This window comes from Eptesicus fuscus, chromosome 7, assembly GCF_027574615.1.
Source record: "Eptesicus fuscus isolate TK198812 chromosome 7, DD_ASM_mEF_20220401, whole genome shotgun sequence".
NCBI lineage: Eukaryota > Metazoa > Chordata > Mammalia > Chiroptera > Vespertilionidae > Eptesicus > Eptesicus fuscus.
The window spans coordinates 70,501,612-70,517,653 of record NC_072479.1 but is presented as its reverse complement, the minus strand read 5'-3'; the positions used below and the strand labels follow the sequence as shown (position 1 = coordinate 70,517,653).

Sequence of the window (16,042 nt, the reverse complement as noted above, 5' to 3'; positions counted from 1 at the left end):
AGGTTACAATAGCCATGCAGATTATAGGAAGCTTTACTTGCAACATTACAAATATTTGTTGGATTAGAAGATTACAAACTAATATTATAACATTTCTAGCCAAAAATATTGAAACTATAGTGTCAAACCCATAATGCACAGTGAAAGCAATACTTGAAGGAAAATTTACAGCCTTAAATACAAATCAGTGGGGGTGGGGGGGGTGAGAAGGAAATGAATTAAGCACTCAACTCAGAAAATGAAGCAAATAAACCAAGAAAAGCATAAAGATAAGAGAAAAAGAGACAAATACAATAAGTCTAAAATCTGGCTTAATTTTTTTAAAACCACTAACTTAAAAGTAAACTGAGGAAATTACAACCACACAAAAAATTAGAAACAAACACAAAGTAACACAGAAACATAATTTTATTTTTTTATGATTCCATTTCTTTTTTGTTGTTGTTTACTCATCTTTATTTTTTTAAAGGTATGACTTTTCATTCATTTTTTAAATAAGTCTTTATTGTTGAAATTATTACATATGCCCTTTTTTCCCCCATTGCCCTTTCCTCATCCCCCGAATTTTATTTATTTTTTAATTACTTTGTCCCAGTCTTTGCAAATAAATTTTTGACACTGAATGAAATAAGTAAATTTCAAGGAAAGTTTTGAAAAGTTGACTCCAAAAAAATCTAAACATAACAATTTCCAAAGAAAAAGTAGAGAATATTAAAAACAAAAAAAAACTCGAGCCCCATGCCTCCCCCCAAAAAAACAGGCTGTTTCACAGAACAATTCAACCAAACTTTAAAGACCATGCATTATGGAAACACTGACATGATATTTAAAAGGGGTTAATAAGTAGGTAGAACACAGTGGATTTTTATGGCAGGGATAATATTTTGTACAATACTATAACGGTGGGATACATGCCTTCATACATTTCCCCAAACCCATAGAAAGCACAACACCAAGAATGAACCCTAAATGTAAACTATGGACTTGGAGTCATGATGATGTGTAAACATAGGTTGGTTTTGTGGGGTTTTTTGTTTTTAATCTTTATTGTTGAAAGTATTACAGATGTCCCCCTTTTTTTCCCCATTGACCCCCTCCAGACTGCACCCCCCCAGGCCTTTACCACACTATTGTCTGTGTCCATGGGTTATGCATATATGCATAGAAGCTCTTTGGTTAATCTCTGCCCACCCACCCACCAACCCCCACCTTCCCTCTGAATCATTTTTTAAATGTTTTTATTGATTTTTAGAGAGAGAGGAAGGGAGGGGAGTGAGAGAGAGAAAGAAATATCGATGTGAGAGAGAAACATGGATTGCTTGCCTCCTGTAAGTGCCCTGACCAGGGATAGAAACCACAACCTGGTATATGCCCTAACCGGGAATCAAACCTACAAACCTTTCAGTGCATGAGATGACACTCAACCCACTGAGCCACCTGGTCAGGGCATAAACATAGGTTTCATTATAATAAATTATAATTATAATAAATGTGCTACTCTAGTAAGGAAATGTTGATGGTGAAGGAGGCTGTGCAAACATGGGGTCAGGGGTATATGAATTTCTTTATACTTTCTGTTCGATTTTATTATGCGCCTATAACTGCTCAAAAAATAGTCTACTTTTTTTTAAGGAAGAAGCAAAAATAAAGACCCCCTAAGTATTTATATTAAACTAAGTTATATAGGAAATGGAAAAAGAGAAGGCAGGAAGAAGAATATATGTTTGTTTATATAGGCTTAAAGGAACTCTGAATAGATATATAAGAATCTATTAGCAGTTATTATTTTGTAAAATGAAAACTGAACAGAGGAAGGGCAGGGTGAATAAAAACTGCATCTTTTTTAATCTTTCCTAATTTCTGAACTATGTAAATTAGTACCAATTTTAAAACCTAAACTTAGAGCTTCTTAATACTACACTATGGACAGCTATTTTCTGAGAGGTCAGATTATAGGTTTTTCTTCTTCTGACTTATCTGCATTTTCTAAATCTCTACCTTAAATATACAATGCTTGTATGAGATGTTATTTCTCAAAAGTAACACAAGTCATATGCTTAATCACATCTAGAAACCTAATATTCAATCATCTTATATTTAGTAAATCTATCTATAATAATAAAAGGGTAATATGCTAATTAGACCGGACGTCTTCCGGATGTCATTCCGGACTTCCTCCCTGACCAAGCCAGGGCCCAAGGGAAGCCAGCCTGTGTCCCAGGTGCCTGCCAGTGGCTGGAGGATGGAAGCCCAGGTCCCGGGTGCCAGAGGGAAGCTGGTGCCAGCAGCAGGGGGAAGGAAGGCCTACTCCTGCATGAATTTTTGTGCATCGGGCCTCTAGTATGTAATAATCCACATGCCTACATGCCTACTATATACTACACACTATCCTAAGTACTAGGAAAACAGCAGTGAACAGACAAAATTTCTAATGGAAATTACACTGTAAGGGAAGGACAAACAAAACTTTACAGCTCGTCAGAGAAGTGCTTCTATGAAGAAAATTTAAGAAAGGAAAGTAGCTAAGGAATGTGAATGGGAAAACAGAGGTATCGTGTTGTCAAGACAGGCTTACTGGATGACCTTCCAACCAAAAGCGGAAGGAGGGTGGGAACTGAGCTCCCCATCCTTACCCCCAATAGTTAGACATCTGGGGGGGGGGGGGGGGGGGAATATCCCAGGCAGAAGGAACAACACATGCAAAAGCCCTGAGGCAGATGTGTGCCTGGGATGTTTGAGGAACAGCAAGAAGGCCAGTGTAACTGGGTTGAAGGTAACTAGGGAGAGAAGGATGGGAGATGCAATAGATGTAAAAGGAAGCAGGGAGCCTATTTTATAGGGCTTTGCAGGCCACAGCAAGGACACGCTGCCACCCTGATGGGAACCAATGGGGACTTTTAAGCAGAGGAATGACCATTTGACCTGCATGTGAATGGGATTACAGAAGCTACGATATTGAGAAGAGATTTGAAGAGAGAGGGCAGGGCAGAAGAACCTCTGAGGAAGCTATTACAGTAATGCAGATGAAAGATGATGTGGTTTGGACCAGGATAACAGAAGCAGAATTTATGAAAAATGGTCAGTCCCTAAATTTATTTTGAAGAACTAATCAGACTTGCTAATGGGCTAGATGTAAAATATAAAGAGCAAGATGATAAATTCTCCAGGGTTTTCTGGCAACTCCATCCTTCTAGTCCATCAAGCCATTAACTGACATAGCTAAGATAAAGGGGATATGGGTTTTGGCGGGCAGGGTAAAATCCGATGTCAAACAGGCAACTGGACAAAGAAATCTAGAGTTCACAAAACTAATCTATTGGCAAATATAAAATTGGCAGTTGGCAGCATATTTCTCAAAAGAGAAATCAAAGTTAATATTATAGAGCAACAAGTGGTTATAAAGATGGTAAGAATTCATGTGTCCCTGGATCCGGGTGAGGCCTCGCGCACCTCGGCCCGGGTGAGGCCACGTGCCCCTGGGTCTGGGAGAGGCCATGCGCCCCCGGGTCCGGGTGAGGCCATGTGTCCCTGGATCCGGGTGAGGCCTCGTGCACCTAGGTCCGGGTGAGGCCACGCGCCCCTGGGTCTGGGAGAGGCCACGTGCCCCTGGATCCAGGTGAGGCCATGTGTCCCTGGATCCGGGTGAGGCCTCGCGCACCTAGGTCCGGGTGAGGCCACGTGCCCCTGGGTCTGGGAGAGGCCACGCGCCCCTGGGTCTGGGTGAGGCCATGTGTCCCTGGATCCAGATGAGGCTGGGTCCCGGGTCCAGGTGAGGCCTCGCACACCCAGGTCCGGGTGAGGCCACGCGCCCCTGGGTCTGGGAGAGGCCATGTGTCCCTGGATCCGGGTGAGGCCTCGCGCACCTAGGCCCGGGTGAGGCCACGTGCCCCTGGGTATGGGAGAGGCCACGCGCCCCCGGGTCCGGGTGAGGCCATGTGTCCCTGGATCCAGGTGAGGCCTCGCGCACCTAGGTCCGGGTGAGGCTACGCGCCCCTGGGTCTGGGAGAGGCCACGCGCCCCCGGGTCCGGGTGAGGCCATGTGTCCCTGGGTCTGGGAGAGGCCATGCGCCCCCGGGTCCGGGTGAGGCCATGTGTCCCTGGATCCGGGTGAGGCCTCGCGCACCTAGGTCCTGGTGAGGCCACGCGCCCCTGGGTCTGGGAGAGGCCACGCGCCCCTGGGTCCGGGTGAGGCCACGCGCCCCTGGATCCGGGTGTGGCTGGGTCCCTGGGCCCGGGTGAGGCCACGCGCCCCTGGGTCCAGGTGAGGCCTTGCGCCCCTGGACCCGGGTGAGGCTGGGTCCCTGGGCCCGGGTGAGGCCACGCGCCCCTGGGTCCGGGCGAGACCACGCGCCACTGGACCCGGATGAGGCTGAGTCCCTGGGCCCGGGTGAGGCCATGTGCCCCTGGGTCCGGGTGAGGCCTTGCGCCCCTGGGTACGGGTGAAGCCGGATCCTGGGTCCGGGTGAGGCCGTGTGCCCCTGGATCCATCCGGGTGAGGCTGGGTCCCGGGCCCGGGTGAGGCCTCGCGCCCCTTGGGTCTGGGTGAGGCCACGTGCCCCTTAGTCCGGGTGAAGCCGTGCCCCTGGGTCCGGCCGAGACCAAAGCAGAGGGAGTCGGACCTCCGTTACCACCATTTGTCCACCATCCAGAGCTGAGGGGTCAGTGCTGACATGTACACATAAGGAACTGGTGGACATTGAAATTGGGTCTCAAAAGAACTGTTGGTCCAGAAAGAAACTCACTACAGACTGATTCATTTGCCTGTCAGCATAACTATTATTGCTCGTCTCACATTCAGTTCTCATAAGTATATATCTAGTGACATATGATCTCGCTCATCTAGGGGAAATGATGAACAACATAGACTGAGGAACAAGAACAGAACCAGAAGCAAGGAGGCATCGATCGGACTATCGGGCCTCAGAGGGAGGATAGGGGAGGGTGGGGGGGAGGGGGAGAGTTCAACCAAAGGACTTGTGTGCATGCATATGAGCCTATCCAACGGTTAAGTTCAACAGGGGGTTGGGGCATGCGTGGGGAGGGGGGTGGGATGGGAATGGGGGGATGAGGACAAATATGTGACACCTTAATCAATAAAGAAATTTAAAAAGAAAAGAAAAATAAAGATGGTAAGAATTATTGCAATTCAAGTTTGTCTGGCTGGAGCTCTGAAATATAACCATGTCCTTGATATTGTATAGAGAGCTATCATGAGAACCATCATCCTTACCCCCCAAATTTCCCCCAAATTAACAACCCTACCTTATCAGAACACGTTCTTTACAGCTATTTACACAAAGAAAAAGTTTATCACTCTAAACGTTACTGAACATACTATGACTACTTAAACCCGTGTTGAGATGCTGGATGTCCAGCTAAGTCCTCTCACCAGCTATAGTACATGAGCACATCATTGTCAGAGCTCACACCATTCAAATCTGTGCCTCATCAAAACCATAATCTACTACATCACAAAAATTCAAGCCAGTGAAGAAAAGTCAGTGTGGCCAGGGAGAAGTCCTTGAATGCCAGTATCTATGACACACAACCAAAAACCTTCGTGGAGAAGATAAAGGACAATAGATGAACAAGCTAGATCAAATCACTTTTAGATTAATCTGTCCCTTCTTAGCCAGGCAAATAACTTTTAGATTAATTTGTCCCTTCTTAGCCAGGAGATGTGATCAAGTCAAAATGGTAAACATCAATGAAACATTTTTTGTGGGTTTTTTTTTTATTTCCATATTGCAAAAAAGTCTCCTCCTCTAAATTAGATAAAACTTGCAATTACCAAGTATACCATGGACAAGTTAAACAATATTTTAAAAAGTTATAAATAGTCTAATATTTATAGTTAGGTTAAAAAAAAAAAGCCAGATTTCACTGATCATTTTTGGCCTATCAAATGTTTGGTCTCATCAAGTCTATCTACAGTTTTATTTAGAAAAGGAAACCAGCAAGTCTGACCAAAGTATCATAAAATCGCTTACCAATTGGTCTGGATTAAGTTGCTCTCCATTTTTCAGGCGATCCTTGTAATCTTCCAATTTGAGCTACAAAAGAGAAACTTGCATCTATTATAGTCTGATATAAAATTCTCAAGGAAATAAATACTAGACTTTGTTTCTTATGAAAACAGTTACTAAAGTAATCCATCAATCTGCAAAAATATCACTTTACTACAAAGCACGCAGCAACTGAGTACATGAGTTCTAGTTAGGGGGAAAAATATCACACACGAATGAACATTTGTCTGGTATTACAAAAGTTAAGTAATAAAAGTTTTTTCTCTTAATAGCCTCTCTACATATTTAGACTACAGAGAATTAACTAGTCAATCACAGGACAGACCCACACAACAAAGAATTATCCAGCCTCAAAAGTGCTGGCCCTAGCTGGTTTGGCTCAGTGGATGGTGCATCGGCCTGCGGACTGAAGGGTCCAGATTCGATTCCAGTCAGGGGCACATGCCCGGGTTGTGGGCTCAATCCCCAGTATAGGGTGTGCAGGAGGCAGCTGATCAATGATTCTCTCTCATCATTGATGTTTCTATCTCTCTCTCCCTCTCCCTTCCCCTCTGAAATCAATAAAAATATTTTTTTTAAAAAAACTCAATAGTTCTGAGGTTGAGAAACCCTGCTCGAACCTCATGCTTAAACCGTTAGTCACCTGTTGAGTTTTGTGGCAGGGAATTTGTGCTTGTGCTGACGCAGGCACGCTCACCTTATCACACGGGGGATCAACTCGATGCATTCAAAGGACAACTGGCAAGAGCTAGGGCTACAGAGAAGCTACTCATAACTGGCCCTTCTTCACTTCGTTCCTTGGTATATTTTTTAAAATAAAAAACATTTTTAGAAGGAAAAGAAACAAAGTCAATCAGACTCTTTTTTTTAAAAAAAAAAAATCTCTTCTCACTCCTCCATTACAAACAACTTTCCTAAGGTGTAACTAGGTCTTGGCATAAAAATATTGATGCCAAGGTCAGAGAGTGAATGACTCACCTTATCATCACGAGCAAAGAAAATCATGACACAACAAAGCAACTGTTCCACAGGCTACATGACTCAGGAAATGAGGAATGATGTGGAGATCTTTACATCAGCATCTATTGTAACGTGAGGCTGAGTATAACCTCAGAGTCCCTTTGCAAGGCTCTCTACAATGCTTTCACCTACCAATCTTAAAGGATCACCTAGCAACACAAAAATTAGTGCTGAAACATTTTCTGGCTCCACCATCGTTAAAGCTTCCAGTGGCTGCAGCATCTATACTGCAATGCCCACTGCTGCAGAAAGTCACACGGGAAACGAGCTAAAAAAATCAGGCAATCTCCGAAAAGAAACATTACTACTACACTCAAGGAATTAATCTGACTTAAAGTAGCTAGCTCTTCCAATATTTCAACAGTAGCATGCATAATTTTACTATGAAGAATATTTGTATTCAGTCATGCTGACAAACAGAACATGTTTAATATATCCATTATTTAGCCTGCTTTTATGTTTTCAGCCAGCTAGATCCCAAGGTTAAGTCTCTGGGAAGGAATCTATGAGCCCTGATTAAAAGCCAAAATGCCAGTTCCTTAACCCTTATCTGAAATGGTGCATATGCCTGGCTAGGAGGAGGAAAGAAGAAAAAAAAAAAAGTTACCTTCTTTTTCTCGATGTTTCTAATTTTGTGTTTAAGGCATATGAGTCCATTATCAATGTAGGTCTCATATGCTTGGGAAGGAGAGGCCGCGGACCGGAGAGGAGACTGCAAGGGGCTCAGAGCCCGCTGGCTTTCCCCAAGGCTGTGGTTCACTTGGGGCTTGGCCGACTTCATGGTCCCCTCCCTTCCCTCCTCCGAATGGCCCGAAGGTGACTGGTAACCAAAAGGCGACGAAGAGAACTGCACCATTGAAACAGCTGATCCTGAAGGAGGGAAGGGGGGAAAGTTAAGCAGTACATTGGGACGAGAGGGGCACATCCGGGCCTTCCCCTCCCGGGAACATCTGGACCCACTCCCTGGAAATTCTCCTCCACAGAAGCGAGCGAGCCCAACGCCCAGGGATGCTTCAGAGGCCGTGGGTGCCTCCGTCTCCCTGCGCCGAAGGCAATCAGCGCCAAGGACCGGCACCTTTTTACTAGCAAAATCGACAACACGGGGAACGTTTCCAGAAACTCAGTTCTCCACACGCGAGGAAGAAGTGCTGCTCAAGCAAGAGCTCCTCCTCTCAGGACAGCAGTCTGCATTCTGAAGACTTTCTAATGACACAAAGAAAACGGGCTTTCCCCTCTTCACGTTATCCCCCACCACCAGCCTGAAGCCCAGTCACTGACAATATAGGAAGGAAGGAAGGAAGGAAGGAAGGAAGGAAGGAAGGAAGGAAGGAAGGAAGGAAGGCCGAAAAAAAAAAAAAAACAACCCACAACACACAATTTTTTTAGAGCTCTCACTCCCTAACTGAAAAGTGGCTTCTGGAACAAGGCTAACTTCCCTTTGCTTGCTCTGGGGCCAGCCAGGCAAGTCCGCCGCCACCGCACTTTTGCAGCGAGGTACTGACTCTCTCGGGCTACGAGTGCCCCAAGTTGGTTTTCTGCTTTGTAGAAACGAACCCATAACTACACCCAACCTCCGCTTCCCGGGGTCATCCTGGGGAGCCTGACGCGGCCCCGGTCAGTGGCCTTCGCACACGCCTCGCCCCGCGCATCGGAGGTGTCTGCACCCCCAGGAGCATCCCCAAACTCAGGGCATCACCAGCCGCAGGCACGTCGGCGCTGATCCCAAACCCCCGCGGGGGCCCGCGCGAGGCGCTCCTCCACCCGCCGCCGCCAGGCGCCCCGGGGACCCCGACCCCCGCCCTCCCCCCAGCTCTCGGGACGCCCAGGCACCAGCCCGGGCCACTCCTGCAGGCGCCCCACCAGGGGAGCACCCGGAGAAAAAAACCCAGGACCACCGCCGAGAGGGCCCCGCCCGGGGGATGCCGAGCCGCCCCCGACCTCACAGCGGCTGGAGCCGCCCAGCCCTGCCCACCCGGCCCGGCCAGCCGCCTCCTCCAGCCGCCGCAGCCCGGCTTCACCTCCGCAGGCCGCTGCGGGTGCCGCAGCCCGGGCCGGCCTTCGAAGACGGGCGGGAGCCAGGAGAGCTCTGTCCGTGGACCGGCGCCACCCGCCCCGGCGTCTCCTACCGGCTCCCTCCTCTCGGCTCCCGGGCCAGCTGGCGGCGTCTGCGGCGCCGGGCGCTCGCCGACTCAGCGCTCCCTCCCAGGCCGGCGCGCTGAGCCGCGCGGGGCTTATGTAGGCGCGCGCCCCCCACGCGCCCGCGCGCGCAGCCCCGTGCGGTCCGACACCACCTCCTCTGGTGCCTCCGCCGCGGCCGCCGCAGCAGCCTGGGCGGGTGGGGGGGGGGGGGGGGAGCGTTGGTTCCAGGTCCAGCCGCGGCGGGGACGCGATCGCGAGAGGGCGCGGTCTCCCCGCGTTTGCGCAGGTTTCGGGGCGCGAGGTAGAGCCGGTGTGAAGCCAAGAGCCGACCCGCCGTAGACCCCCCCTCCCCGCCAAGGTCCTGTGGGACCTTGCTGATTGCAAACAGGAATAATTGCATGTGCGACCTTGAACAGGTGATTTCGATCACTCGATAAAGGTCGCAGGCCCTTTGAGGAATTGCCAGTTAAACCGAGCTGGAGCCTCTGGTGGTGTAGGTAGGCACTCTTGAAACGCAAGGGTGCCTTTGCCCCCACCTCTGACCCTCACCCCCACCCCCCCACCACCCCCGTCAGTCCATCCTTGACAGTAGGATGGGGGAAAGCCACGTGTCCAAAGAAAAGACTCAGCCTCCAAGAGCAGAATGCCCCAATATTGCCATAAACACGGAGTGGGAGGCCGTTTCATTTGCTGCTTTGAAACAGAGGAATTGGCACTCAGAGGGAAAAAAAAAAAAACTGATAAAAATCTTGTGAAGGTTGCATAAAATTAAGAGAAAGTCTGGAAATACATCAGTGTTTCTGAAGGAAGGGATGGTGTTTCTCATACCGAATGAATAAGAGGGGGAGGGAGGAAGCACCACCCAGCAATACTTGGGCCCCAATATGTGTCCAGCTATTACACCAAATAGAATTGTTTTGGTTCTGTCCCTGAGGCTGATAAAAATTATTTAGACTAGCAAGAGAAGAACAGAGAAAACTCAGAACTATAATCAAGAAAACAAAGGTCCAAGTTTCAAAAGTGTTGGCTGAGCCCACACAAAAATCATCATGACTTTTAACATTTCTTGATACGGTATTTTTCCAGTTATTATCTGTGTTCTTTTCAGTCCCTAGTGATATAACGTACCTTAATGTTGCATTTTTGCTTTGAATCCCAGATGTGCCCTTGAGGGCCAGGCAAATATTAGATTGTTGATTTGTTTCATTGTTTATAACCAGAGAAAGAAGTGAAGATAATGAGAATGAGGACAGGAAAGCTGTACTCTGACCCTTGAGGAAAACCAAAACAGTGGGCATAGCTTAAAAAAATTTTTTTAATGTGAAAGACAACTCTCTCATCAATGAGTAAGCACAAACTCACAGCACAGGTTATACCTATTGTAGCCTGATTTAATAATGACTCTAAAGAAGGTATTTCAGTCATATTAATCATGAAATGTTTGCCTTTTAATTAATCCAGAAAAAACTACCCCTTGATTCATATAGATCTAGCCATGGACCCTAGATATTCCACTACATAGAATAATTCTGAATAAATCTATACAGATTTATTTCCAAACATGGAAATGAATCAAGAAAGACCGGCCGGTGTGGCTCAGTGATTGAGCGCCCACCCTTGAACCAAGAGGTGCCCCAAATAATGGATCGACTGATCATGGCACGTACCTTGGTTATGGGCTGGATCCCCAGTAGGGGGCGTGCAGGAGGCAGCCAAACAATGTTTCTCTCTCATCAATGTTTCTCTCTCTTCTTCTCTCTCCCTTCCTCTCTCTCTAAAAAATCAATAAAAGCATATTTAAAAAAAAGAATGTAAAAGCAAAGATAAATTTCAGCCTCAATAAGCTGCAGTCTGTATAAGCATAGCATAACATTTGTAGGAGATTGTGTCTCAGTAGATGTTGCTCTCCTTCCCCCTCGTAGCCATCCGCGAAAAACTGAGGAAATCAAGGACTTTCTGCTCGCAGCCAAGCGAAAGGATGCCAAGTCTGTTGAGATTAAGGAAAATAAGACTAATGTGAAGTTTAAAGCTGAATGCAGCAGATACTTTTATATCTTGGTCATCTCAGACAAGGAGAAGGCTGAGAAATGACGCATCTCGCCCTCGCCTCTCTCCCCACTCCTTCCCCCCCAGGCAGTGAAGGAGTTGAGATGGGCCAGGCACGTTGCTTTGCACTGTATTAAACACACACACACACACACACACACACACACACCTGCACACACACGCGCACACACACACACCTTTTTTAAAAAGCTGACAATGTCCTCTTTTTTCTTAAAAATAATTACTAATTTAATTTTAAAAATACTTTTGAGTTAGATAACATGCTTTTCCATGTTGCTTATGTAGACCAATTTTTTCTTTCTAAGAATCTGATAAATTTAAAAGTAGCAATTATTGCCCAGCCAGTGTGGCTCAGTAGTTAAGCATCAACCTATGAACCAGGAGGTCATGGTTCAATTCCTGGTCAGGGCATATGCTAGAGCCATGGGTTCAATCCCCAGTGTGAGGTGTGCAGGAGGCAGCAGATCAATGGAACTCTCATCACTGGTCTCTCTCTCTCTCTCTCTCTCTCTCTCTCTCTCTCTCTTTCCCTCCCTCCCTTCCTCTCCCTTCCTTTCTGAAATCAGCAAAATAAAAAAATAAAAGTAGCAATTATTCAAATAAACTTACTGACCTGCTAAAACTAAATAACAAGGTGACATCTGCCCTGCTATATAATACGGTAAAATAGCAAGTGCAAAAGTAGCACTATGTACTTATTTCATGTACTTAATTACTTAATGCTCATGACAACTATGTATTAGTTACTATTGTTATCCCCATTTTATAGGAAAATAAGCCTCACAGAGGTTAAATAATATCCCTATAGTCATACAGCTATTATGTGATGCCTATTGGTTTTGTTTTTTGTTTGTTTGGTGGTTGGTTTGGTTTTGGGAGGGGGGGTGTGTTTTTTTTTGTAAACATGGCTTTTAAAAAACATCTCATTCTGTCTTTGTAAATGCAACAGCTTTTTATCACTTTGAGACCACGAGTTATAGGTCTTCATTTTTCTGATTCCTCTGTCTCAGTTTCCTTCAAAGCCTCCTATCTCTGTTTTTTCCATGCCAAAGACTTTCCCCAAATGTCTGGCAAATCTTGCTTATTCATTTACATTTAAGAGTGAGGCACTGAAACCTAGTAAGAAGCCCTGCGTGTAGACTTGATTGCAGAATGATTGGGCAAGGCCCAGCCATTCATTCCCTAGGAGGCGCCTCCCACATCCCTAGGTCTGTTTTCCTGGGGTGGTCCTTTTCCCCCGGGGAGAGATCTGCCTCCCGTTCCTTGCCTGGGTGGGTGGCAACCTGGTTGCCAGCATTCTGTGAACCCCGTGAGGGAAAGCGTCTCAGGATCTCACTTGGCGAGATATCGACTTCCACTCAATCCCCCACTTTCCGCAGAGCTCCCTGCCTTCTCCCTGCGCCTGACCTCGGAGTCCCTCAATTCAACACCCTCCCATGATCTTCTGGAGTGGGTTCTTGCTGGCCTGCTGTGTGGAAAGCGATACAGGGCCCAACTTCTTCATTTACAGGGTTTCAACCCATCTTTCCGGTGTGGGGACGCCTTTAGCGATAGCTGGCACCGCAGTTCCTGAGATCTGCCAGGGCCCTAAAGCAGGGTTTCACTTCTTGGCTTCCCTCTCGGCAAGCAGCATGGTTTCAGCTTTCCCTGGTCCTCTCAATCAGTTAGCAACTGCCCATCTGCTATTTGGCTTCCAAAATTTGATTGACATCTCTCCACGGCTCTCGTACTCCCTACTGTTGTCTGCCCTCATGTTCTCTTCTTCCTCAGAGCTTTATGTTTAATCCCCGAATAAGACTCAGGGTGGAGATTCAAGAAAAAGCCGAGCTAAATGCAAGTATCCAGTCTGCCAGGTGGAGTGAGAAGCCTGTGCTTCGGCCTCGCTGCTGAGCTGCCTCTGCGCATAAGCCTGCATGCCTGTCCTCCACACATTATGATTTTCCCACGCCCCTAGGAAAATAAAAGTAAATTAAAAAGTTCCCACACTCCTCAGAAAAGATGAAATGTTCTGTAGTTATGGCAACAAGGAACCACCAGAACCAGTTCTAAACTGGTTTGATGGATCCATGACAGCTTGCCTAAGGGAACACACTTCTGAAAGTCAGCGGGAAACAGCCCCGTGCTTTCAAAAGTCAGGCAATGCACATCCTTCTCGTCTAAACAACCCGGTTTCCACAGCTGACCTCTACCCACTACTGCCTCTGAACGCCCACCAACCGCTCCCCTCAGCGCCGTACTTCCCAAACCCTAATTAATCAGCTCCTTGCTTTCCTGGGGGAGACTGTGCTCCGGCTAAGTATTAAATTCAGCTGTTTGTAGAAGTATTGAGTGCTGGTCTTTTCCTTTGACAGAGCTCAGCAACTACCACCTGTCTGGTGCATGGGAGAGACTCAGCGGGCAGATCAGGGGAGGTGCCAGGGCAACTGCGCCTGAAATAAAGGGGCCTGGGCTGTTTGCCCGAGTGAGCCTTGTGCCAAGGTGCAAAGCAGGTTCATACAACATTCACTCATCGGCCCAAATTTATGGGTACCTGAGAGATGAGGGATGTAAGTATCCGCTTGCAGAAGCATGTTCCCTGCCACTTTTGATTCTGCGTGGTTAACAGTATGTAACCTAAGCAATGACTAGGTTTTAGCCCTGGCCGGTTTGGCTCAGTGGATAGAGCGTCGGCCTAAGGACTGAAGGGTCCTGGGTTCGATTCTGGCCAGGGGGACATGCCCAGGTTGCAGGCTCAGTCCCCAGTGGGGGGCATGCAGGAGGCAGGCAATCAATGATTCTCTCTCATCATTGATGTTTCTAACTCTCTCTCCCTCTCCCTTCCTCTCTGAAATGAATAAAAATATTTTTAAGTAAAACACAAAAAACAGTGACTAGGTTTGGGGTTTTTTGTTTGTTTTACTACACTGTATTTTCAACCATATTTTCTTTATCCTAGATTAAAGAAGGAAGGGAGAATTCTCCCTCAACAGAGATCACATTTTCAGTAGCCAAACTGATTCTAACAAATGTTACACAAAGAATACCCTATGTGGAACTGAGTTTATTGCAGGTGGAAACAATCCAAATGCTCATCAATGGAAACATGCTGAAACATATTGTGGCACATACATATAATGGAATATTATCCTATCTAATAATAGAGTAACATGTAAATTACCATCACTCCGCTACGCCCACAATTGGGCGGCGGGAGGCTGGGGGGCGGGACTCGGGGTGGCCTATCCGGCCATTGAGAGGCACGAATCCACTGCCACTGAGGGGGGCTACCCTGCTGTTGAGAGGCACAGGGGGTGGGACTCCCGCCCCCTGTGCCTCTCAACGGCCAGATCCGTGGCCGCTGAGGGGGCCTGCCGCGGAGGCTTCTGAAAGGCCTGGTGCACCAGCGGACAGGCACCCAGCTCCACCACGAAAAGCAAAAGTGTGTAGGGGACCCTACACGTGCATGATTCAATCATGCACTGGGCCTCTAGTGTAATCATATTAAATCAGGGAGTACTGATGCATGCTACACCTTGGATGAAATTTGCAAACATTATGCTAAGAAAAAAGCAGACACAAAAGGTCTGCTAGAGTGAAGGATTCCTTTTTTTATGCTATATCCAGAATAGGCACACCCACAGAGGCAAAAAGCACAGTAGTGGTTATCAGGGGATGAGAGGAGGGGATGGTGAATAATTAATGATGGGTGTTTTCCTGAGGTGATAAACAAGCATTGAAGCTAGAGAGAAGTGGTAGTTAATACGACATTGTGAACACACGAAATGCCACTGACTTGTAGACTTTACAGTGATTAATTCTGTTATATGTGAATTATAAAGAATAAATACATAAAACAATACTACATATTGCCTTCTGTTTGGGAGATGAGTTGCTTTTGCAAACGTGTAAGCAGTTCGGATCTCATTTCCTTATCTTAGCAATGAAACAGGGGTTTGGGTGCAATTCACAGCCAAACTCATGGCATGAGCAAGTGTCTGTTTCAAAAGTGGAAAGGGTTCTAATTCTTTTAATGACCTCTCTTGGGGCAAAAATTATGGCTGTGGTAACACTGGGTTGTAATTCTAGTACTTGAGTTACACAGTAATAGGACTGATGGGAGGGTTTTCTTTGACAGCAACATGAAATAACAAAAAAGAATAATTTCCAGATAAAGAATGATTTCTCTTAGATTTTTGGCAAAATTTACTTTGTCCTTATCTCATTTTGCATATCTCAATATGCATGATTTGTCTTACAGAAGAATAGACCACGCACATCTCACTGGGTAAGATAACGTCAGGACTGATTTTCTGGGCTCAGTGACCTTTTTTTCCCCCAGGTGACTTTAGACCCAGCCACTGCCCTTCCGTTTCCAGCATTGCTCTTGTCTGGCACAGACACCCCCAAAGAAACCCTGCCGAAACCTTTGAGGAGAGGAAGTTGGAGATGTTTGCAGGGGTTTCCTGGTGTGTTCGTTAGCTTTTGCAGCATCCCAGACAACCCCAAAGCTCAGTGGCTTAAAATAACACCCCGTTATCCAGCTTACAATCTGTGGATCAGCAGTTTGGGCTCCGTGGGCAGTTCCTCTATGGCCCTACTCATGCATTGGCAGGCAGCTCCTGGATGTGCAGTCAGCTGGTCTGCAGGGGGGTTGGCTGGTCCTCAGTGGCCTCACTTGCATGTCTGATAGGTAGCAGCTGGCTGTGGGTTAGGGCACCTCGGTCCTTCTCCAAACGTTGCTCATCTTCCACCAGGCTAGCCCAGGCCTGCTCAGAGCTCACATGGCATCACTTCAATCACATCCTTTTCAG

The 16,042-nt window shown here is 46.9% G+C and overlaps 1 protein-coding gene across 13 annotated transcripts in view; it reads right to left on the bottom strand.

The window, feature by feature from the left end:
• Positions 1–7,842, bottom strand: part of CAPRIN2 (caprin family member 2) — a 45,046-nt gene extending 37,204 nt beyond the window's left edge. For 8 of the 13 annotated variants that reach the window (XM_054718485.1, XM_054718486.1, XM_008140528.3 and 5 more), the window contains exons 1-2: positions 7,654–7,842; positions 5,991–6,053 (exon numbers count right to left, since the gene is read on the bottom strand). In XM_054718485.1, coding sequence (XP_054574460.1) covers positions 5,991–6,053; positions 7,654–7,827 — 237 coding nt within the window. In that variant the 5' untranslated portion in view covers positions 7,828–7,842. The remainder of the gene's footprint in view (positions 1–5,990; positions 6,054–7,653) is intronic. The other 5 variants (XM_054718487.1, XM_054718488.1, XM_054718491.1 and 2 more) reach the window with 1 other exon arrangement.
• Between the last annotated feature and the right edge of the window lie 8,200 nt (positions 7,843–16,042).